Source organism: Vombatus ursinus, unplaced genomic scaffold (assembly GCF_900497805.2).
Source record: "Vombatus ursinus unplaced genomic scaffold, bare-nosed wombat genome assembly UNPS02014945.1, whole genome shotgun sequence".
In the NCBI taxonomy this organism is placed as follows: domain Eukaryota; kingdom Metazoa; phylum Chordata; class Mammalia; order Diprotodontia; family Vombatidae; genus Vombatus; species Vombatus ursinus.
Genome location: NW_020954723.1, coordinates 28,345,465 through 28,368,518, shown reverse-complemented (window position 1 = coordinate 28,368,518; position 23,054 = coordinate 28,345,465). Strand labels below are relative to the sequence as shown.

The window sequence follows — 23,054 nt, the reverse complement described above, 5'->3', positions numbered from 1 at the left end:
TGTGTGTGTGTGTGTGTGTGTGTGTGTGTGTGTGTGTGTGTGTGTGTACTGGTTTTACTTAGTTGTTTACTTTTGTTTCCTCCACTAGACTGTGAGCTCCTTGAGAGCATGGATTGGCCTTTGCCTTTCTTTGTGTCCTTAGTACGTGCCTGACATGAAGTAGGTACTTAATAATTGTTTGTTGACTAGAAAAGATAGGTTGGAGCCAGGTGGTAAAGGATTTTAAAGTCACGCAGAGGAATTTATATTTTAATCCTAGAGGCAACTGAGAACCACAGAAGTTTATTAAGTAGGGGAGCGACATGATCAGACTTAGGCTTTAGGAAAGTCACTTTGGGGAGAGACTTGTGTCAGGTGAAAAGTGAAGGGAATAAACTGAAGTGGTTAGTATTTTAGAATAATGTCAGGACTACAAACGTGATGGTCCCTTTAGCAGAAATAGGAAATTCAGAAGAGGAATGGTTTTAGGGACAAAAATAATGAAACAGAATAATATATTGTTTCATAATTGTTAATTTATTACCATCAACATTTCAGTATTTGCACAGTTGACAACAGAGACAACTTTTTAGAGGCATGCCTTAGGGCTCAAGAACACAGGCTTGGCAGATTGTAAACAGCCTTAGCATTTTGTTCACAACTATATTTAGTGCCTCCATAGTCATCACAGCTGAGAAGTGGAAAGGAATCATGGGCATAAGCATATGACAGCCTAAGAAAAGGCATTCATCTAATAGAGCTAGGTCCATAGGACTTCTATGATGCTGGTGATGTGATTATTACAATCCCAAGTCCCTATCACCTATCCCAACTTCTTCTTCCACCCCCATCACATTAATGAATAAGGATTTGATTTTGCCCTCTAGAATTCTTATGTGTGATCTTGGATCACAAGGAATTTTGCCATTAAAGTGCCTATAATCTCTTTCTCAAGTGAGCATTGGTGTGAGTAGATGTTTCCATTTGGCACAAAATCTCATACTTTTGCTTGTGTGCCTTTTTTTTTTTAAAGCTAATCCTTATACCTAGAATACTTTCTGCCTTCCTGTGTGTGTCTCCTCTCTAATCATCTTTTGTACTGCTATTTATTCTAATTCTCCCTGTATTTCAAAGCCTTGCTCAAATTCCAACTCTTCCGTGAAGCATTCTTTGTTTCTCTAGTCAGAAATGATCTTTCCCTGCTCTGAAGTTTCAAGTATTGTTGAATTTTTTTTTTAAGGCAATTGAGGTTAAGTGACTTGCCCAGGATCACACCGCTAGTAAGTGTCAAGTGTTTGGTGTGAGGCTGGATTTGAACTCAGGTCGCCCTGACTTCAGGACCGGTGCTCTATCTACTGTGCCACCTAGCTACCCCTTGAATTTCTTTTTAAAAAGCGTTGTGCTATATTTAGAATCAGATCTATCAGAATCATATTTACATATTTACAAGCAGTCTGTGGCAAGTGTTTCTCAGGCCATTACAGTCAAAAGAATTTAGAGACAGGAAGAAAAAAAACAGCTTATTTATATATTTATATATATATGAAGATTACTTTGGGTTAAACAGCTACAATTATTGCAAAATAGAAGATTTTATGTTGTCTTTAGGATCTTCCTAATTTATATAGGATTAGATATAGCATATTGTCTCAAGATTCCATGGGTTTACAATTTTAATTGCTTTAACTCCTAGAATAAGCAACTGCTGATTGCTGGATGAGTGAGCTCTCCCCACCCCTACTCCCAACTACCCAACCCCTTTTATCTCTGATGCTCATACACACTTTATTTGGTAAAGTTTGAGCCTTTCTAATGTACTTAAAACATTTTACTTTGTATTAAAGTTATTTGTTTACTTGTTTTATTTCTATTATAAATTTGATGCCTACTACATAGTAAGTGTTCAGTAATGTTTACTGAATTCCAAGATGTTTTTTCTGAATTTCCCCAAACGATTTTGTAAATAAAAGTAAAAACTGGTAGTAATATAAAAATAGAAAAGCATATTTTGACATTTGATACATTTTAATTATGAAATTTGAGGATCTTTATTGGATAGAAAAAAATTACATTTTTCAACCTCAGAAAAATCTAGTCCAGACTTGTATCATTTTCCTTTACTTACTTGTTATCTCTCTTGTTGGCTTTTCTTCCCATACTTTCTCCTGTTTATTGAAATCCCTGGTTGGGAGCCACTATTATCAAGAAGTATCTCATTTGGGAGTTTATTCCATTGTTAGTCTCTAGAAATTTCTTCAGTGGGAGTAGGATAGTACAAATTTACTATTATGACTAAGATGTGTGAATTAAGTTTAGAAATATACTCTGTCATTCAAACAATCCTCAACCTATCCCATTATCCTCTTATTTAAAGGATTCATTTAGCCAATCACAAGAACTAAAATGCATTTGTAAGAAATCTGTTTCCCTTCCATTTTCATAGTGCTTCTATCTGATCAGGATAAATGGTATCTTCTTTAACCAGCTTTCCCACAGATTCAGCCATGTTGTTTGTCCAGGCTGCCATATCTGCCTTCTTCTCCACCCCACTAAACCCCTTTTTGGGAAGTGCGATATTCATCACTTCATACGTCCGACCGGTCAAATTCTGGGAGAGAGACTACAAGTGAGCAAAATTAAACTGTTTAGAAGTGGATGCCTTTTAGAAGTTATTGTTAATAGTGAACATTGTCATATTAATATTATAATCATTTAAAGAACGAAGTAGTTTGTAGAGTTTGACTCTTCTCTTTCTCCTTTAAACCTGAAGCACACCTCTTTTTTGCCTGGTGTTAACAGTATTTGTATTCCGTTCCTTTCCTATGGCCAGTGTTGTTAGGGTGGTGTTTTTTGCATGAAGGGACATGTTTTTGTTTTTGTTTTTTGCCATAATGATGACAATACAGATGTGTTGAGGGTCATAAGATCATAAATCTAGAACTGGAAAGGAGTCTCAGAGGCTGTTTAGTACATATGAGGAAATTGAGGCCCAGGGATGTTGCTCCATGTTACTAAGCAACAGAGGTTGAATGTAAGCCATGTCCCCTGATTCCAAAACTCATGCTCTTTTATACTGAACCACAATTAAAAGTTACCAGAGTAACAACTAGCAAGATACAAAGGCCCTACCCTTCATGTTGTACTAATAAGCAGGTTTGAGCTGATATTCCATAGCAGTTAATTACTGGACAGAGATAAAAATCATTTTCTCCTTCTGCTTAATGTCAGATGTTCATAGCAGGATGGGATGTTAGCTAGGCAGGTAATAGACCCTAATTAGTCATACAAGACTTTAGAGCTTAGTCAATATTTTCTTCTAACTTGTACATGGTGCCAGAGGGAAGCAGTTAGAACTAATTGTAAGTTTTCGAAGTTGCCAAGTATATAGTAGTTGAAAATCAAGAAGGAAGCATATCTTTTACTTTATGGCAGCCTCACAAATGTCATGGGCATCAGTTTCTTAGCTGTCTACCCATTCTTAGAAGTACATAGTTTAAAAATGACATCAGCATTTTAAAAAAATGCCTAGTACATATTGTTATTAACTTTAGGCAGCTAGCTGAGTTACATCTTGGAAAACCTGTGTTAGATAGTAATTTTTCTGTAAATTTTCATACGATTTTGTTTTTCTTCTCTTCATTCTGCAATTTCTATCCCCCCCCTCAGTTTTATTTTTTTTCTACATAGTATAATATAATCTATTAAGAATTTTTTGTTTTATTTTCTACAGCACAAAACGTGTGGATCATTCAAACACCAGGTTGGCTTCTCAGCTTGATAGAAATCCAGGTAACATCACTAATTTCTCATTGAAACTAAATGAACTTTGTATGTCTCAGATAGAAATTAAATCATTTTAGAAAACTAAATAGATTGAAATGAGAAGACTGAATCTCCTTACTTTCTGTAGACTGTAAAGGCAATAGCCACTCTTGGGCCTAAGCTCACTATTGATTTGCATGGAAGTTTTAACCTGCTCCATTTCTTTTTCTTTTTTTTTTCTTTCTTTCTTTTCTTTTTTTTTTTTTTTTTTTTTTTTTGGTGAGGCAGTCGGGGTTAAGTGACTTGTGTCACACAGCTAGTAAGTGTCATATGTCTGAAGTCAACATTTGAACTTGGGTCCTCCTGACTCCAAGGCCGGAGCTCTATCCACTGCGCCACCTAGCTGCCTCTACCTGCTCCATTTCTAACATGGGCCCATTTACTCTTCCTTAGACAGCCTGGTGTACCCCTCTTCCGGGGAAGACTCACTATATTGGTACTGGATTTAGTGGGGAGAGCCAGTTGACTTTAGCCCTGCTGCAGCTCGGTACTCCTGAGCTCAACAGAAACCTTACACTCTGCTTTGCAGAGATCTGGCCCACTTAATCAATTACTTTTATTCTTTCTTCATTTTAAAAAAATCGCATCCTCTTTTTATTTCTTTGTGAAAGAAAATAGTACTCATAGGAAGACTCTTTTCTTTGAGAAATGAAAAAGTTAAACTAAAGTTCACTTTCTTTAATCAGAGCCCAAAACTGTGGGAATTCATCACTGGATCCAAGTCCATTTTTTATCTTTTCCTTCTCCTATAATTCATTTGTTTGAAATCTCTAAATCTTTTATGTGTTTCCTTTCCTAGTTTGTTTGGGTTTTTATGGCTAGTTTAATAATTCTTTATATTGTTCTTTCCTAAATAGGGTTTTTTCCCTACTGGTAGTGTGGAAATGTTATTAAAAGGCCTTTACCATTTTGCAATTATTTCATATTTCTAACAATATAAAAAAAAATGGAGCCTGAACACTGATCTGAGAAACATACTGTATATTAGTCAGGAAATTTAAGTGGATAGACATAAAAGAACTTTATCTGAACATTTTTAATTTTCCTTTTTATAAAAATTGATTATACATTAGGCCTATGTGAATTATGGGTAGATGGTTTCAAAACAAGAGAGGAAATTAAAGAGTGTGAGAAAGCAAATCATTGGCTAAAGTAAAATTAGGAATTATAAGTGCATAAAATGGATTTTTTTTTTTGTCAAAAAATAATCACAAAGAACCTTCACTGGAAGTGAGTTTATTTTTAATATGTAAAACAATATTATTTCACTTAGGCAGTAAAAGTTGTAGAAGTTAAGATTTGTTTTTATTTTTCTATCCCTGCAGGATCAGATGACAACAATCTGAATTCCATATTTTATGAGCATTTAACCCGTTCCTTACAGCATAGTCTGTGTGGAGATTTGCTGCTTGGGCGATGGGGAAACTACAGTACTGGAGACTGTTTCATCCTTGCTTCTGATTATCTCAATGCATTGGTCCATCTTATAGAGATTGGCAATGGTCTTGTCACTTTCCAGCTGAGGGGACTTGAATTTAGAGGTAAGGTGCTTATTACTTTATTTCTAAAATTGCATCTGTCTTGATTTATATGTTTCATTTGTTGATAACCTTGATCCCAAAGTAGATTTTAACATAAAATCAAGCCTTAGCTTTTGGAATGGAAAAATGGAAAATCAGAATATTAAATTTTGTTCAATTTCATATTTAGAGAATAGTCATAAGCTGTCCTTTGTATATAAAGATGATGCTATTAACACGCCATGAGTAGTTTGAGTTATTTTTCTGGCGTTATGATTGATTTGTGCTTACTCAGGTGTAAGTTTGAGATATAAAGTACATTTTAAAGGTATGTAATAGAAATTCATTACTGTAGTGATATAGGATCCAGGAATAGCTTCCCTGTATTAATGATTCATGATCTATCTCTCTGACACTTTGTGCATTGAAGGGTATTGATTTGACTTGCCATATATCCAAAATTGGGGGAAATTCCTCAATTTTCAAATCATGGTTCTCTTCTTTTTCTATATTCTTAGGCATTACACCCACTGTTGGAGCTTCAATTCTATGCCCTTTGTGAATTTTTCCCATATTTGTTTCTGTAAGACTGATGTATAAATTTGCAGTTCATCTGTCCTTATCAGAAATTAGGATCAGATAATTATGGAGTTGGAAATTACCTTATGGGACATCTAATGCAGCTCTTACATTTCATAAATGAGGAAAATGAAGTTCAGAATTATTGAATGAATGAAAAAGTCTTCCAAACTGCTTACTGTGTACCAAGCACTGTGTTAAGTGCTGGAGATACAAATAGAGAGAGACAGGCCTCTCAAGGAGCTCTCACGCTATATTTAAGAGAACTAACACATGTAAGAAAATTTGGGAAGATCTGGAAGCCCCAAGGTTCAGGGTCAAGGTTGATGACAAGGCCTCGGTACATCAGCAGGTTACATTTTCCAGATCTCTTGGAACTGCCATGTATCTCATCAAAGGATTGTAGTAGGTATTATAAAACATTTATTTGTATTTTACAAATGTCTACCATTAGAACTTCCTTGGGACTCTCAAATAGTTCTGTTCATTGAAACAACTTTATGGAATATTTAAAAAAGAAATTTGACCTTAGAAATAAAATTTGGGAATTGACTGGAACATATTCATTTAAATTTTTTTTTCTTTTTGGTGAGGCAATAGGGGTTAAGTGACTTGCCAGGGTCACATAGCTATTAAGTGTCAAGTGTCTGAGGCTGGTTTTGGACTTGGGTCCTCCCAACTCTAAGGTCGGAGCTCTATCCACTGTGCTACCTAGCTGCCCCTAAAATTTTTTTTTAATTAGTTTGTTGAAATGAAAGGTTCTCAGAAATAAAGAAGTAATAATTCATCAATCAATTATGTGTACTTTTTTGTCCTGACCTATAATTTTATTGGTTCAAGGGAGCTCCCACAGAAGGAAACTCTCTAAAACAGCTATTTTAATTTATGGTCCCCTCAAATTATTTGGAGAACTGACATAAGTTCATAACGTCAGGATCATGTAGTGATACACCCATGCACACACACATAAACACATACATATACATGTGTATGGGGGAGACTCAGTGAAGCAGCCGGGAATGGTGTCAGGGGCAGTCTGCTAGAGAATACAGGAAAGGGTGGGGTCAAGGGTACATATACAGGGGTTTGCTTTGGTAAGGAGAAGGGCTACCTTTTTATTAGAATCTGGAGTGAAAGAAGAAATAATGGATGATGTGAGAAGAGAAGGGGAAAGAGGAAACTTTTGTCAGATGATCTTAATTTTGTTGGTGAAACATGAATCTTGGTCCTGAGCTGAGAAAGGCGTAAGACTTTTTGGAGGCTGGAGGAGAGATAATAAGGTTTAGAATAGCCACAGTGTTGAGTAAGGTAGGAGTAGAAGGATTGTTTTGTTGTCATGAGGGCCCAGTTTAGAAGACAATATAAATTTGTAATAGATCTAATCAGCAGTTTCCTGACTTCCTTCAGCAAAAGCAGTGAATAGGGGCAAAGAAGGTGGATGGTGGGAGTGTTAGAAGTTTAGCGATTGACAAGTTCCAGTGATAGGACAAAAGAACAAGGGTGTTAAGAGCAGAGGATTTTGTAGAGTTGAACTGGTTTTTCAAGAAATCAAAGGAGCCAAGCATAGCCAGTGCAAGGGTGCTGGTCTGGGAATGTACTGAGCATGACTGGAGATTCTGGGAAGGACAATGAGTAAGCAGGATTAGAGTTTGAAAGGAATTGGTAAAGATTGAATGATATAAATGATCAGTTAGAGGGATGTACAGAGTTGGTGAACATGAACGGGAACAACATTTGTGAGTGATGACAAGATCCACAGCATGACTGACTGTCTGTGTAGGTGAGATGGAGTGGGAGGTATAGTGCAGGCCAAAGGAGCTAAGTAGATTTAGGAACTGGGAAGTTAGTATATTTGTGTAAATATCAGTTTGCTTGGTGAAGTTCCTGACTTTGATGGCAGAAATTGCCAGGCTCAATGGAAATGTACTGAGCTATGCACTGAACTCATGGAGAAAAGAGAGAAAATAACCTGTGGGTTGGTAGCTACCAGGATCCGGGTTGGGTGATCAATTTGTTTGTGGTAGAAAGAGATACTGCATGTGACATTTGGAAGTAAGGAGTACTTTAGTTCCCCTGCTATGACCAGTGAGTTAAGATGTGAGACAAAGTGTTGCCTCAAGATTAGGTCCACTGCCCAAACATTTGGTATGCACATACCTGTCTGGAACTTTTCCTATTCCAAATAAGTCATTGCCTCCAAGATGTTAAATGGCCACAGTTTTACTGCATGTTACTTTTTGTAGATGATTGACCACACCTCTTAATTATGTTTCTTTTAAACTAAGTTTATTAGTTTAGATTTTGGGATAATAAGAGAAAGTGGATTTTTATATAATAGAGGAAATCTGACAAAAAACCAAAGTTCTGCTGAGTGTAATACACGCACAAATAATCAGCAGTTGATTTAAATTGAATTTTTGTCAACACCATAAACTGTATTTCTTAAGGTGATAGAAAATCTCAGGATTTGTGGAGTTCTTTTATTTTGGTTTTAATCCTTGACATTTTCCATTACCTTTATAATGGTCTTCTTTTTTTAAAGGTACCTACTGCCAACAACGAGAAGTAGAAGCCATTACTGAAGGAGTAGATGAAGATGATGGCTTTTGTTGCTGTGAACCTGGTCATCTTCCCCACATGCTCTCCTTTAATGCTGCATTTAGTCAACGCTGGCTAGCTTGGGAAGTTCTTGTCACCAAGTATGTGCTGGAAGGCTACAGCATCACTGACAATAGTGCAGCTTCTATGCTGCAAGTGTTTGATCTTCGGAAAATACTCACCACGTATTATGTTAAAGTAAGGGATTTGGAGAACATACTAAGATCTGATAGTTTAAAATATAAATGGTCTCTGGTATCCCAAGCAGTTAACAAAATGTATTTATAAAGTCACATTATTCCTTTCCTCAGTAATACTTCATTGAAGCATACAGTATTAAGGATAGGAAGTAAATAACGGCCATCTCTTCAATTAGTTGAAGAAATTTTACAAAAATAAAGTTTGCAAAAATGTATTTGGTCTCATTTAGAAATCTGCACAAAGCTCAATTGATTAAAACAAAGTAAACCTGTAGCACTTTTTTCATGCCTTCCTAAGATTGTATGGGTGCTTTGCCAGGTACATTATAAAATCATATTATACAAGTTGAAATGGGCTCTCACTTCAACAAGTTATTCCTTGTATTCCTTCCTAATTGATTCACTATTTCATTCTCCTCAAAAGCTATTACGAACTTCATTAAGCCTCCCACATTCCTCTCTCACAACTCAGCTAAGGATCTCCTGTCTTACTGTACTGAGAAAATTGTAGCCATTCACTTTGAGCTCTCTCTACTCCCCTTTTATTCTTCGCAAAACCCCTTAACATCACCTCCCATACTCTCCTTTCTGCTGGTCTCTGACAGTGAGGTGGACTTTCTTTCCAAGGCCAGCTCTTCTCTGTAATGCCATTCTGTTCTTGTCCCCTTATATAGAAGCTCTCATGTCCCCTAGTTATCTTCAGTTTCTTCCCATGTTCTGCTTCGTGGGGTAGTTAGGTGGCGCAGTGGGTAGAATACCGGACTTGCAGTCAAGAGGACCTGAGTTCAAATCTGGCCTCAGACATATAACACTCACTAGCTGTGTGACTCTGGCCAAGTCACTTAACCTCTATTGCCTCTCCAGAAAAAAAATAAAAAAAAAAAACACCACCATATTCTGCTTCCTTCCCAACTCCCTTCAAACGCAGCTAATTCTCTATCCTTAGAAAAAAATTTTTTTTTAAACCTTTCCCTCAAGCTACTGTCCTAAATCTCTCCCACCTTTCTCAAACTCTGAGAAAAAAACTGTCTACTCTTGGGTGTATTCCTTTTTTTTTTCCATTTTTTTGGTGTATTCCTTCTCTTGGTGACTTGATCAGTAGTTGTGTGTTTCACTAATAGAACTGTAAATCCAGCCCTAGTCTTTTCCTTGAGTTTCTGTCCCATACAACTAACTGCCTTTTAGACATTTCAAAGTAGATATCGAAGAGAAATCTCACTCAATGTGTCTAAAACAGAATTTATTATCTTTTCCCCCATATCTACTCCTCTTCCAAATTTCCCTATTTCTGAAAGCAGCATCATTCTTTTAGAGAGATGTTGGAAAGGTGAAATGAACAGGCCTTTGCAACAGCTTGGATGGCGTGGGGTAGGTCATGCATGAGAAATAGCGAAGAATCAAGAATGACACCTAGATTGTGAGCCTGAGAGATCGAGAGGATGGAATTGCCTTTGATAGTGATAGAGAAGTTTAGAGTGGGGAAGAATTTTGGGTGAACAATTATTAGTTTATCTTGAACATGTTACATTTAACATATCTACTAGACATAAAGTTTAGATATTTGAAAGGCAGTTGAAGATGCAAGTCTAGAGGTTAGCAGAAAGGTTGGTGCAGGATAGGTAAATTTAAGAATCATCAGCATAGAGATGGTAATTAAATCCATGGGAGCTGATGAGCTCACCATGTGAAGTAGTATAGAGGAAGAAAAGAAGGTGGCCTGGAACAGAACCCTGGTGGACACCTACAGTTGGAGGGTATGGCTTGGATGAGGATCCAGCTATGGAAACTGAAAATGAGCAGTCAGATAGGTAGGATGAGTGAGAACTAAGAAAAGTGTCCCAAAAAACAAGAGAGAAGAGAATATCAAGGCAGAGAGCTAAGGAGAGGTCAAGAGGATTGAGGACTGAGAACAGGTCGTTGGCTTTGGTAATTAAAGGATACTGGTAACTTTCTACTGCAGACTATTCTCCACACTAAGGTAACTATACAGCTACCTTACTCAGTGGCTCCCTATTGCTTCTAAGATAAAATATTAACTCCTCTGTTTAACTTTCCTTTGAAAAAAATATTACTATTGTGCTATAAGAAATAATGAGCAGGCTGATTTCAGAAAAACCTGGAAAGACTTACATGAACTGATGCTGAGTGAAGTGAGCAGAATCAGAGAATGTTATACACAGCAACAGCAACATTGTGTGATGGTTAGCTATGATAGACTTGACTCTTCTCAGCAGTGCAATGATCCAAGACGATTCCGAAAGATTGACATCCAGAGAAAGAATCATGGAGTCTGAATGCAAATCGAAATATATACTATTTTCACTTTTTTGGTTTTTTGTTTTTTCTTTCTCATTGTTTTTCCTTTTTGTTCTGATTCTTTTTTAACAACATGACTAATGTGGAAATGTGTTTAACGTGATTATACATGTATAACCTATATCAGATTGCTTGCTGTCTTGAGGAGGGAAGAGAAGGAGGAAAGGAGGAAAATGTGGAATTCAAAATTTTACAAAAATGAATGTTGAAAACTATCTTGTTATATGTACAATATGTAATTGGAAAACAACTATTAAGAAAAATATGTAATATTTATTTTTAACATTCCCTTTTGTTTTTTCATTTAAATTTTGAGTTCAAATTTTCTCCCTCCCTTTAGCCCCTCACTCACCCATTGGTAAGGCAAGCAATAGTAAAGTGAAATCATGCAAAACATATTTCCATATTAGCCATGTCACAAAAAGAAAAAAGCAAGAAAAATAAAGTGGGAAAATTATACTTCAATTTGCATTCAGTTCATCAGTTCTGTATATGTTAGAATTTTCACGTATAGCATTTTTCATCACGAATCCTTTGGAATTGTCTTGGATCATTGTATTGATCAGAGTAGCTGAGTCTTTCACAGTTGCACATAATCATAATGTGGCTCTTACTGTGTGCAATAATTCACTGGTTCTGCTCACTTCACTTTGAATCAGTTGTATAGTTCTTTCCATATTTGTCATAATTGAACATTGTTACAATATTGCTCTTACTGTACAATTTTCTCTTGATTCTGCTCACTTTACATCACTTCATATAGATCTCAGATTTTTCTGAAAGCATTCTGCTCATCATTTCTTATAGCACAATAGTATTCCATCACATTCATAACAGTTATAACAAGTCACAACTTGTTCAGCCAATCCCCAGTTGATGGGCATCCCCTCAGTTTCCAGTTCTTTACCATCACAGAAAGAGCTGCTATAAATATTTTGGTACATATAGGTCCTTTTCCTTTTTCTTTGATCTCTTTGGTATACAGACCTAGTAGTGGTATTGCTGGGTTATAGGGTAGGCACAGTTTTATAGCCCTTTCAGCATAATTCCAGTTTGTTCTCCAGCATGGTTGAACCCATTCACAACTCCACCAACAGTACATTAGTGTCCCAGTTTTTCAACATTCCCTCCAGCATTTGTCATTTTCCTTTTGTGTTTTGTTAGCCAGACTGCTAGGTTTGAGGTAGTACCTCAGAGTTGTTTTAATATGCATTTCTCTAATCCATAATGATTTACAACATTTTTTCATGTGATTATATATAGCTTTGATTAATTCCTCCAAAAACTTCCTGTTTATCTCCTTTGACCATTTATCAATTGAGGAGTGGCTCTTATTTTGTAAATTTGACTCAGTTCCCTATGAAGTAAGGCCTTTATCAGAGAAACTTGCTATAAAATTTTTTTCCCAGTTTCCTGCTTTCCTTCTAATTTTGACTTCATTGGTTTTGTTAATATTATGCAAAAATGTGTAATTTCCTGTAATCAGAATTAACCATTATACTTTTTTTCATGGTATACTCTATCTCTTGTTTGGTCATAAACTCTTCCCTTTTCCATAGATCTAATAGGTAAAATTTTCCATTCTCCTCTAATTTGCTCATATCACCCTGTATATCTAAATTATTTCTCTGTTTTGACTTTATCTTGGCATATGGTATGAGATATTAGTCTGTGGTTTCAGCCAAACTGCTCTCCAATTTTCTTAGTAATTTTTGTCAAATAGTGAGTTCTTGCCCCAAAAGTTTGGATCTTTGGGTTTATCAAACACTAAATTACTATGATTATTTACCATTGTGTATTGTGTACCTATTGCATCACTTTATTTCTTAGCCATTACCAGATTATTTTGATGATTACACCAGTGTGATGTAGTTTGAAATCCAATATTACCAGGCTGCTTTCCTTAACATTTTTTCACTGATTCCCTTGACATTCTTGACCTTTTGTTCTTCCAGATAAATTTAGTTATTATTTTTCCTAGATCTTCAGTTCCTTGGTAGTTTAATTGTTATGGCACTGAAGAGGTAAATTAGTTTTGGTAGAATTTTCATTTGAGTATATTGGCTTGGCCTACCCATGAGCAATTAATTTTTCTCCAGTTGTTAAAATGTCTTCACTTGTGTTAAAAAGTATTTTGTAGTTTTGTTCATGTAATTCCTGGGTTTGTCTTGACAGATGGACTCCCAAGTATTGCATATTCTCTGCAGTTATTTTGAATGGAATTTTCCTTTCTATATCTTCCTGCTGTGTTTTATTGGTAATACATAGAAATGTTGATGATTTACGTGGGTTTATTTTATATCCTACAAACTTTGCTAAAATTGGTAATTATTTAAACTAGTTTTTTGGTTGGTTCACTGGGTTTCTCTAAATATAGCATTATGTTGTCTACACAGAGTAATAGTTTTGTTTCCGTGTTGCTTATTCTTACCCTTTAATTTCTTTTTCTCATCTTCTGTTTAACCTTCAAAGTGCCATGCAACTGATCCTATCTTTTCAGCCTTGTTATACATTTCTCTCCTTCCCATACTGCAGCCTTCTATAGCCCTTCATTTCTTATGTTTATGTCTTTATAACAGCTGTCTCCCATGCTTTGAATGTACTTCCTCCTCCCCTGTGCCTCATATAATCCCTCTCCTCTTTCAAGGTACAGTTCAAGTACCACCTTCTACAAGAAGTCTTTCCTGAGCCCCCAATTGTCGTCTCTCCCTAACTACCTTGTATTTAACTACTTTGATTTTTTTTGTTTTTATTCTGTTTTTATTACACGTATATGTAATATGTGTTTATCCATTTGTATGCACTTGTCTTCCACTAGAATGTACACTCCTCGAGAGCAAGGATTGCTTTTCTGTGTGTTTGTATGCCTGTCGCCTAGCAGAGAAGCCTGGCACCTAGTAGTTGATTAATAAATACTAGTTGATTGTTCATTGTTAGCTGATAAGTGCCACATCAGGTACAGATTTTTTTATATCTTTAATTTAATTTTTTGATGAAACTTAACCCAAGTAAGCTATTAAGATGTGATTAGATCAAGGTCCAGAAAAAGCATTACTGTACATATGAATGATATTATACAGATTTTCTTTTTGATATAAAATATAATCAACTTCCTAGGAGTTCTTTTTAAAGTGTTTTCTTGCTCATTTTTTTGTTCATGTTATTTCAGATGTTAATGACAATTTGTCTAGGACACTAGTCCTGAAAGCAAAACTTCCACCGTTCTTTCATCATTGTGGAAAGTCTTTTTAATCCAGAGCTGAGTCCCTCTACCTTAGTAATTTTGGCATAATGAGTTACTGTTGCCAGGTTTCTAATGATGAGACACTCAAGGACTTAGCGAAACTTGTCTTCAGTTAATAGATATATCAGATTCAGCCTCATAGTAGTACTCAGACTTGGTATTAATTACCCATGTTTATACTATAAGCCCATAGTCACCTCTCACTATAATGAAATATCAAAGAAGGATTTTAGTAAAGCCTTTCAAATAATGGTAACGTGCCTATTTGTTGGGCATTATTCCCATTGTCTGTTAATATGTTACAGTATTTATTAAAAATAACCCTGAGGAGTTTTTTTTAAATACTCTCCTTTCATGACTTTTGTGACTCTGCTTTGAAGTCAGCAAACATATATTAAATGCCTACTATGTGCCAGGCCCTGTGCTAAGGGCTGATGATTAAAAAAAACAATAAACAGTCCCTGTTCTCAAATTCACAGTCTTGTGATAGACAAAGGGATAGATGTCAGCAAGCAACTAAATACAGACTAGATGTGTATAGGACACATTCAAGGTAATCTTAGAGGGAAGTCACATATCTTACTCTCTTTCTAATCCATCTTCCATATAGCTGCCTACTTGACATTTGTAAGACACAGATCTGACCATGTCACTCACCTACCTTCATTGCATCCTTCAAAACACAGATTATGTGTCCCTTCCTATCCAAGGCCGTTTCCGATCCCCTACAGTTGTTGGTGTTCTCTCAACCTTTTGAAATTATTTTTTATTGATTCATCTAGTGTACGTGTTGCATTTCTTCCCTCCTTCCCACCCAAAGAATATAAGCTTTTTAATGGTAGTCTTTGTATGTCTAGTGCTTAGAGAAGTGCTTTGCACATGCTTGATACTTAATGTTTTCGTTTATTTTTTGCATTTTAAGGCATTTTTTGCTATGTTGCAACCTTTTTGTTGTTGTTGCAATTTAGGGTATCATCTATTATGTTACAACCTCCTCCAAACTAGAGGAATGGCTTGCCAATGAGACAATGCAGGAAGGACTACGCCTATGTGCTGACCGCAATTATGTTGATGTGGACCCTACATTTAATCCAAATATTGATGAAGATTATGATCATCGACTGGCAGGCATATCCAGAGAGAGTTTCTGTGTGATTTACCTCAACTGGATTGAATATTGCTGTTCTCGAAGAGCAAAAGTAGGTGTGATTGAGTCTGCTTTGCACCCTCCTATCCAGGTTTCTCTCCTGTGTATTGCTCACATGAGCAATATGCATGAAATTAAGTTGGATTTGAGTTAATCACCTTGTAGTATATTTTTGTCATAACTCATGTATTTGATTATTAAGGGCAATAAATACACTTCACATTCATGAGAAGAATTAGAATAGCCAGATTATTAACCCTGACTATCATTTCTTGGAAGTATTTTATTAAATAATGAAATGTCACTGTTTTTTTCTAAGGGTGTGACAGAGTATTCTATATGCATATTATAGTTGGTCATGGATACAGTAAGTGAAATGTGCACTTAAAATTTACTTCCATTGTCTTATCTGATGATAGATAAATTGACTTTCTATCATCTAAAACTGCTTGCCATTAGCTAGGCTTTCTCAATAATCCTTATTATAGTAAAAAAAAAATCCTTATTATAGTAAAAAAAAATCCTTATTATAGTAAAAATTAGAATGAATATTTCTATTGGAAGCTATTAGAAAAACTGATTTCAAAAGTTTTCTACTTGGTAAATTATAAGACAATGATTTTTATTGTATTATATTTTTATAGCACCAGATTAAATCTTAGAATCACGAAGTATTTGTGGCTTATGTTAATGATTAACCTTCTCTTAGGGCTAAGTTTATTTTTATTAGGATTTTTATTTGAAGATGAAGCCAGAAAACAAATGAGAATTCCATTTGTTATTTTACATCTCTTTTTACTTAAGAGTGCTCTTTCCCTTGAGCCCAAGTTATTAGGTAATCATCCATACTCTAACATTTTTTCACTTTTTCCAAAGCCACTAGATGCAGATAAAGATTCCTCCCTAGTAACTCTTTGTTATGGACTCTGTGTTCTGGGCCGAAGAGCTTTAGGCACTGCTGCCCACCATATGTCTAGGTAAGAAAATGCCTCTTTTTTTTTAAAGGTGACAATGGATAGATTATATGTGTTCATCAACTTTTTATGAAAGTATATCAGTATTTTAATTTCTTGTAGAAATTAGTCTTGCAGAAATTAAAATCATGTAGAAATCTTCACCATTTTTATCAATGTAAATCCAGCAGCTGGAAAGAGTTAATATTCACATGACTTATGAAATTCATGCTAAAAGTGTGGTCAAAGGATAAGTAACTTGCCCAGGGCCACACAGTTCTTAAGTATTAGAGGTGGAATTTGAACTTCATGTCTTATTCCAAATCAAGTATTCTCATCCATGTACTCCCTACAATAATTTATATATTAGCCAAATACACAACTTTAATTTTCTACCATGTTTTGCTCGGACCTCTACCGAGAAATGGAAGTTCTTCTTAAAACAGAAACTAAGGTTAAAAATTAACACCAACCCCTATCATAAGGGAGATAAAAAATGAGAAGAGAACTGAAGTAAGAGAGCAATGGAATGAAAGAGGGCCACCCCTCCCCCCCGGACCACACATGAAAGTAAGGTCCTTTACATTTATTACCATAATCAGAATGCAGAGATAGCATGAGAAAATGTGCAGATGAAATACTTTGTAGATTTCCATATGAGTCACCTTCTTTCCACCAAAACTGACATGCGCCATGTAACATTTGCTGGAACTTTTTCTAACTTCTAGTCCTTCCCCTCTCCATACCATAGCCACCCTATCCCTTATTGTATATTCTTAATCATAAGTACAGCAAAAAGAGCCAGACTTTTCAAACTGTTACATAGAGAAATACTTTTCTGCATATTTATGTCCCAAAGATAGTATCCCTTGCACATAGAAATGTTTGTTGAAATAAATTAAACATAAATTAGAGTATCAAATATGTTTTCATTAAACTTAATCCTCTTTACCTGAGAACACAGGCATTGTTGTTCCACAGTCCTCGAGTTTCTTCTTTTAGTCTTTTCATTCCACAAACATCTGTAATTCTCTAGTTACTATTCTAAACTTTTTCCTTTCTCCTCAAATTCCCAATCATGTCCCCCCACATCCTATACTCATAAATCTGAATTCTAATAGTATTTTTCATGACCATTTCTGCCTTGGATCTCACATAGTACTTTGTTTTCCCTATGTTTATGCATTCTATTTTTAGCATGTATTCAAATTATTTGTACTGTTATTGTCTCCTACTTGACTGTAAGTTCCCTAAAAAGAGAGATTATGACTTGTCAAGATTTTGTATCTCTTCTAGCACCTATCATAGTTCTCTTTATACAGCAAATACTTAATAAATATTTTTAATTAAATTGAGTAATAGATTACAGCATTCAGGGACTTGACTATAGCTCACCAAATGCAAAATTACAATTCTTTTAGGCAAAAAAATCTCTGTACATATGTTGACTCATTTCATCAACATGCAAACATTTTATTACTAAGAACAATGAATGCCTTACTTTGAAAGAAAGTATCCCTTTCACGTCATGATTTTCTCCATCATGGTTTTAATATATTGGGGGTCAGCATAAGAAATAAAATGGGAATTTTGGGGGAGTTTTGTGGATGCCAAAGATGACACTCAGAGGCCAACAGATGACACAGAAAAAATTTAGAAACTCAGAAATGCATAAGATATTTGTATAATATTGTATAATATCAACATATTTTATCTCTTAGTACCATAATCATTCAGACTTCTGTGGTACAAAGGGAAGGCCAAAAATTTTTATGTGGATTTTCCAGATTACAGGGTGCTGTGCCTTTAACCCTTGCAGTGTGGAAGGAGTGCCTGTAGAGTTTGGGTCTAGGGCCAAACCATTCCTTCCTCCTGGCTAGAGCAGTATAGTCCCTGTTTGTCCTTCCCCTCTCCACTCGGCAACATGCTGTTGCCATGCTTTCTTCTTCCTTCTCCCTTCTGTTCCCCTGCTTTCCAAAATGGCAGTTAGCTTATCTGTTAAACTTACACTAATATAAGGAAACTGTAGGAGTACCTTGGGGCCCCTTCTTTAGTTCCTAGGCTACAGAGTTATTATATAATTATTTGACTTTTCTATTTATTTTATTGTGTTTACTTATATCAAAGGCTGTGTGGCTGAGTGGATAGAGGGTTGGCCTCAAATTGAGGAAGACCTGGGTCCAGGTCTTGTTTTGCCCAACACACATTATCTGTGTGTGAATATCTTCTAGTCAGTTAACCTCTCAGTACTCTAAACAACTCTTTAAGACTCTGAGTCTTAACTAACTCTTTAAGACTGCAAGCAAAGAAAACACTGTCCTACATTAGTAGAAAGTTGACTCATCTTGGAGTTTTCCTATATCAGTGAAATCACAGGTCCAGTTCCTATTCTTGTTTCCTTACATAGATCAAATAAAATAGTAAAAATACAATGTGACAAGGTTAGTAGGAATGCTCCTCACTTGTAACTGGGTTACTTGGATCACTGTCCTCATACGTAGGTCACCTCTCAGTCTGCTATTTGATTCATTTTCACATTTAATCACGTCATCTTGAGATCTAGGGTTATCCAGGGTTATGCACGTGTAGAGCCTTTGTTTACTAAAGTTTCAACATATGTCTCCCCAATCAATAAGCTCAGAGCTCCCACCCTTGTGCTTAATATTATTAATTTAATAAATCTCCTAGTTACTCATCTTTATATATTAAATCCCTTAATTTCCTAGGATTAAATTAGTATCGTAGTTAATGAACATACAATTTATTAACAATAAAATCGATAATAAAACAGATAATTTTTTACAGTATTTTAGTTGTGAGAATTATCACAACCAGAATCACCACAAACCTCACTGTAATACAGAAGTATTATCTTTCCTTCTGAAAACAGTCCCACACCATTTAGTTTACTCAGCATAACAAAATTTCTTTGCAAGAATCCCCTCCAACTTCTTAGCATGATAAAAGAAAGATCTCTATTGTCTTTTTCTCTCTCTCTCCTCACTCTCCACAATTTCTCATAGTTCCTCATATATTGACACTACACTTGAACACACTCCTTAACTCCATAGGGATTAGTACCTCACAGATTTACAGGTTACTATGTTAACTCTACGTCTTCCTCAATGAGAAAGTAAGAGCCTCCGTGGCTTCCATAGGAGAGACTTTTAAAATAGGAATTACAGTAGGAATCAGTACAGAGTGGTTAAAATCTCTCCTATAAGATAATATAAAGGAATTACTAAAAATGATTCTTCTCTTTTAAAAGTTGATTACCACCTTCCCCAGATCAAATGATTAACAAAATATAAGCTGGAACAAATAGCTTACCTCACAACCTACTCTGCCTTATTACTGTGTTCCTCTACCTTTTCTCCCTTTTCTTTTTTCTCCTGGCTCTACCTCTGCCTTTATTCCTTTTATATATCTTTCTCTTTCCCATTCAGATTGATTTGTGTTTATCAGTCATTCTCTTTTCTCTTCCTTTTTTCCTTTTTTCACCATTCCTTCCATTCCTCCTTTATCTCCTCTCCTCCAGTTCTAATACCTTCTCACATTATTAAAACTGAAATATATTTTTACTTTTTGTTCTTGCTGAGCACAATTTTATGATTCCTTTTCTTAATTTAAAAATTGAGCACGTTGAATATTTTGTTTTTACTTCTAAGGAAGAAAAAATAAATTAAATTACTGTTCTGTATATGGCCGTCAATTGATTATTTTCCCCCATGATCAATGAGAAAAAGAGAGAGAGAAATAAAGAAACTAAGAAATCACTTATTAAGTACCAGGCATTGTACCAAGCACTTTACAGATATCTCATTTGATCTTCACAACAACCCTTAGGTGCTGTTATGATGTCCATTTTATAGTTGAGAAAATTGAGGCAGACTGAGGTTAACTGACTTGTCCAGGGTCATACAGCTAGTAAATGTCTGAAGCTGTATTTGAATTCAAGTTTTCTTGATTCTAGTCCCAGTGCTCTATGTACTGTGCCATCTAGCTGCTAGTTGGAAAAAGTTTCCCTACAAAGAAATTATTTTAATTATTATAAATTTTTATAGTATTTTAATATCTTTCTATTCTTTCAAAGCTTCTATGAAGCTTTCCATGATCTTCTTAGCTAGAAATAGTCTTTCCTCATCCAATCTTTAATCTCAGCTACTCTGAATCCTTTTATGCAACTTGATCATATTATAACTTGTATTATAGTTTTGTGAATATATTTTATCCTCTCTTTTCAGTTCCCTCATTACAATATAAGCTCTTTGAGTTCTGAGATTGTCATGTTTTTCTTTGTATCTCTAATGGTACTTAATAAATAAAATGAAAAAAGTAGGTACTTAAGACATTGTTGAATGTTTGAAAGGAGTAAAGATTAAATAATGAATAAGATTAAAGACGATTTTTAAAAATCAGCCCATAAAATTGGAGCAGGAATAGTTAGTAATTTATCTGAAAAAAATCTGGAAGGTTTCTTGGACTGCATACTCAGTATGAGTCAACAGGATATTGGTTTGGTGAAGAAAACTAATGAGCTCTTGGGCTATAAACAGAGAAGCATAGCTTCCAAGAATAAGAAAGGAATAATCCCACGGTATTTTGCTCTGGTGAGACCACATCAAACAACAGCATTTATATTTGCTCAAAAATATGAAATAAATGGAAGGTGATTTTGGCAAGAGATAGCAATTGTGTGTGTGTGTGTCAGTGTGTCTGTGTGTCGAGGGGAGGGTTGTCAGGAAAGAGCTGGTATAGGAAGTGGGATTTGGGGTGAGTTTTTAAGAAAACTAGGGATTCCAAGAGGCTGAGGTGAAGATGGTTTGTGTTGCAAGAATGGGAGATAGATGCAAATATGCACAGAGATGGAATATCATGTATCCAGAAAAAAAAGTCAACCAGTCTAGCTAGTCCAGCCTTGTTAAAGGGGAACAATACACATATAATAAACTTGAAAAGATGGGTTGGAACAAAATTTTGAAATGTTTTAAATGTTAGAAATAACTGCATCCTGGAGTCAATAGAGAACCCCTGGAGTGTCTTAACCAAGGGAGGATACCGACCTGTGCTTTAGGAATATCTCTTTGGCAGTTGTGTGAGGGGGAGATGTTTTTTGGCGAGGGGAGAGACTCACTAAACACCTGGAGTGTGGTGTTCATTCTGGATGCATAGTGTAGAAAGGATGTTGTTAAGATGGAGAGTGGCTATGGGAGGACAAGAAGGATAGGGAAGGACCTAGAGTTCATGTCGCAAAAGGAAAGGTGGAATAACTGAGGATATTTAACCTTCAGAAGAAAAGATTTAGAGGGACAAAGTCATCTTCACGTCATGCAAAAGGGGAATTAGGTTTGGGTGCAATGAGTGAGAGTCACAAAGAGGCAGATATGACTTCATGTGAGGATAACTTTGTAATAATTGAAGCTGTTCCACATCTGTGAAATGTGTTGCTTTTGGACTTAGTGTGATTTTATGACCACTTGTCAGGTATATTATAGATTAAGTTCTTTTGGGCTATCAATTAAACAAGATGGCCACAGAAATTTCTTTCAATTCTAGCATTACATAGTTACTAGCATTTGCATAGTGCTTTAAGGTTTGCAAAGTACCTTACCTGTTATCTTAATTGTTCCTCAAATTCAACTTACCCTCCATTTATTTATCCTCTTATATTTTTGTTGTTATTCAGTCATTTCAATCATGTCCAACTCTTTGTAACCCTATTTGGGGTCTTCTCGGCAAAGATACTGGAGTGGCTTACCATTTCCTTCTCCAACTCATTTTACAGATGTGGAAACTGAGGCAAACAGAGGTTAAATTACTTTTTCCTAGATAGTAAGTGTCTGATGTCAGATCTGAACTCAGGTGTTTCTGACTCTATCAGCTCTATGCGCTCTATCAGCTGTGCCACCTAACTGTCCCATGTCTTCCTATATATTTACCTTTCATTCTGCTGCTTTCTGTGTAAGTAATTTAAAAGAATGTAAATATATACTGTTTCCTCACAAACAAATATGTTTTTAAAGATAAAAAACAAATAGAAAAAAAGCTCACTATTTTACATTATTATGCTTGATACTTTATTTCTTTTAGTTTCATCTTGGTTTGTTGTGAGTTGTGGACATATAACTAATTTTTAATTTCTACAAATAAGATAGAAGGGATTTTTTAAAAAAAAATGTGACTTTCTTTCTCCAATAATCACAGTAATTTGGAGTCGTTCCTGTATGGCTTACATGCCTTATTTAAGGGAGACTTCCGTATTTCTTCAATCAGAGATGAATGGATCTTTGCTGACATGGAATTACTAAGAAAAGTGGTAGTCCCTGGAATCCGCATGTCACTTAAACTTCATCAGGTAAGAAAATGAGATAGTTAAGTTACCCGTAACCCAGTATTAAGTTTAACTCACTATATCTGCTTGCCAGAGCTGACACATGAATATGCAATAAAAATGTATTTCTGGCATAACAAATTCTCCACATTACGAGTCATAATATGATTTCTGTTGTAGGTAGCTTTCTTTTCTTACCCCAAATGATTATTGAATTTTACTGAGACTTCTTTACCACTTATCCAAAGGTATAACAGTACCATTTTACTTGACTAATGCTTTTTTTATAGAACATGTCAGTCTAAATTAAATGAAACATGATTTTTTTAAAAACTTTCTCTTGAAAAATAAAAGTCTTCCTCTCA

The 23,054-nt window shown here is 35.4% G+C and overlaps 1 protein-coding gene across 5 annotated transcripts in view; it reads left to right on the top strand.

Annotated features, from left to right (window-relative positions):
* PCNX1 (pecanex 1) overlaps positions 1-23,054 on the top strand; it is a 238,611-nt gene that overhangs the window by 182,524 nt on the left and 33,033 nt on the right. For all 5 annotated transcript variants that reach the window (XM_027844619.1, XM_027844618.1, XM_027844617.1 and 2 more), the window contains 7 exons: positions 2,476-2,605; positions 3,710-3,768; positions 5,127-5,342; positions 8,443-8,696; positions 15,227-15,457; positions 16,282-16,382; positions 22,563-22,713. In XM_027844619.1, coding sequence (XP_027700420.1) covers positions 2,476-2,605; positions 3,710-3,768; positions 5,127-5,342; positions 8,443-8,696; positions 15,227-15,457; positions 16,282-16,382; positions 22,563-22,713 — 1,142 coding nt within the window. The remainder of the gene's footprint in view (positions 1-2,475; positions 2,606-3,709; positions 3,769-5,126; positions 5,343-8,442; positions 8,697-15,226; positions 15,458-16,281; positions 16,383-22,562; positions 22,714-23,054) is intronic.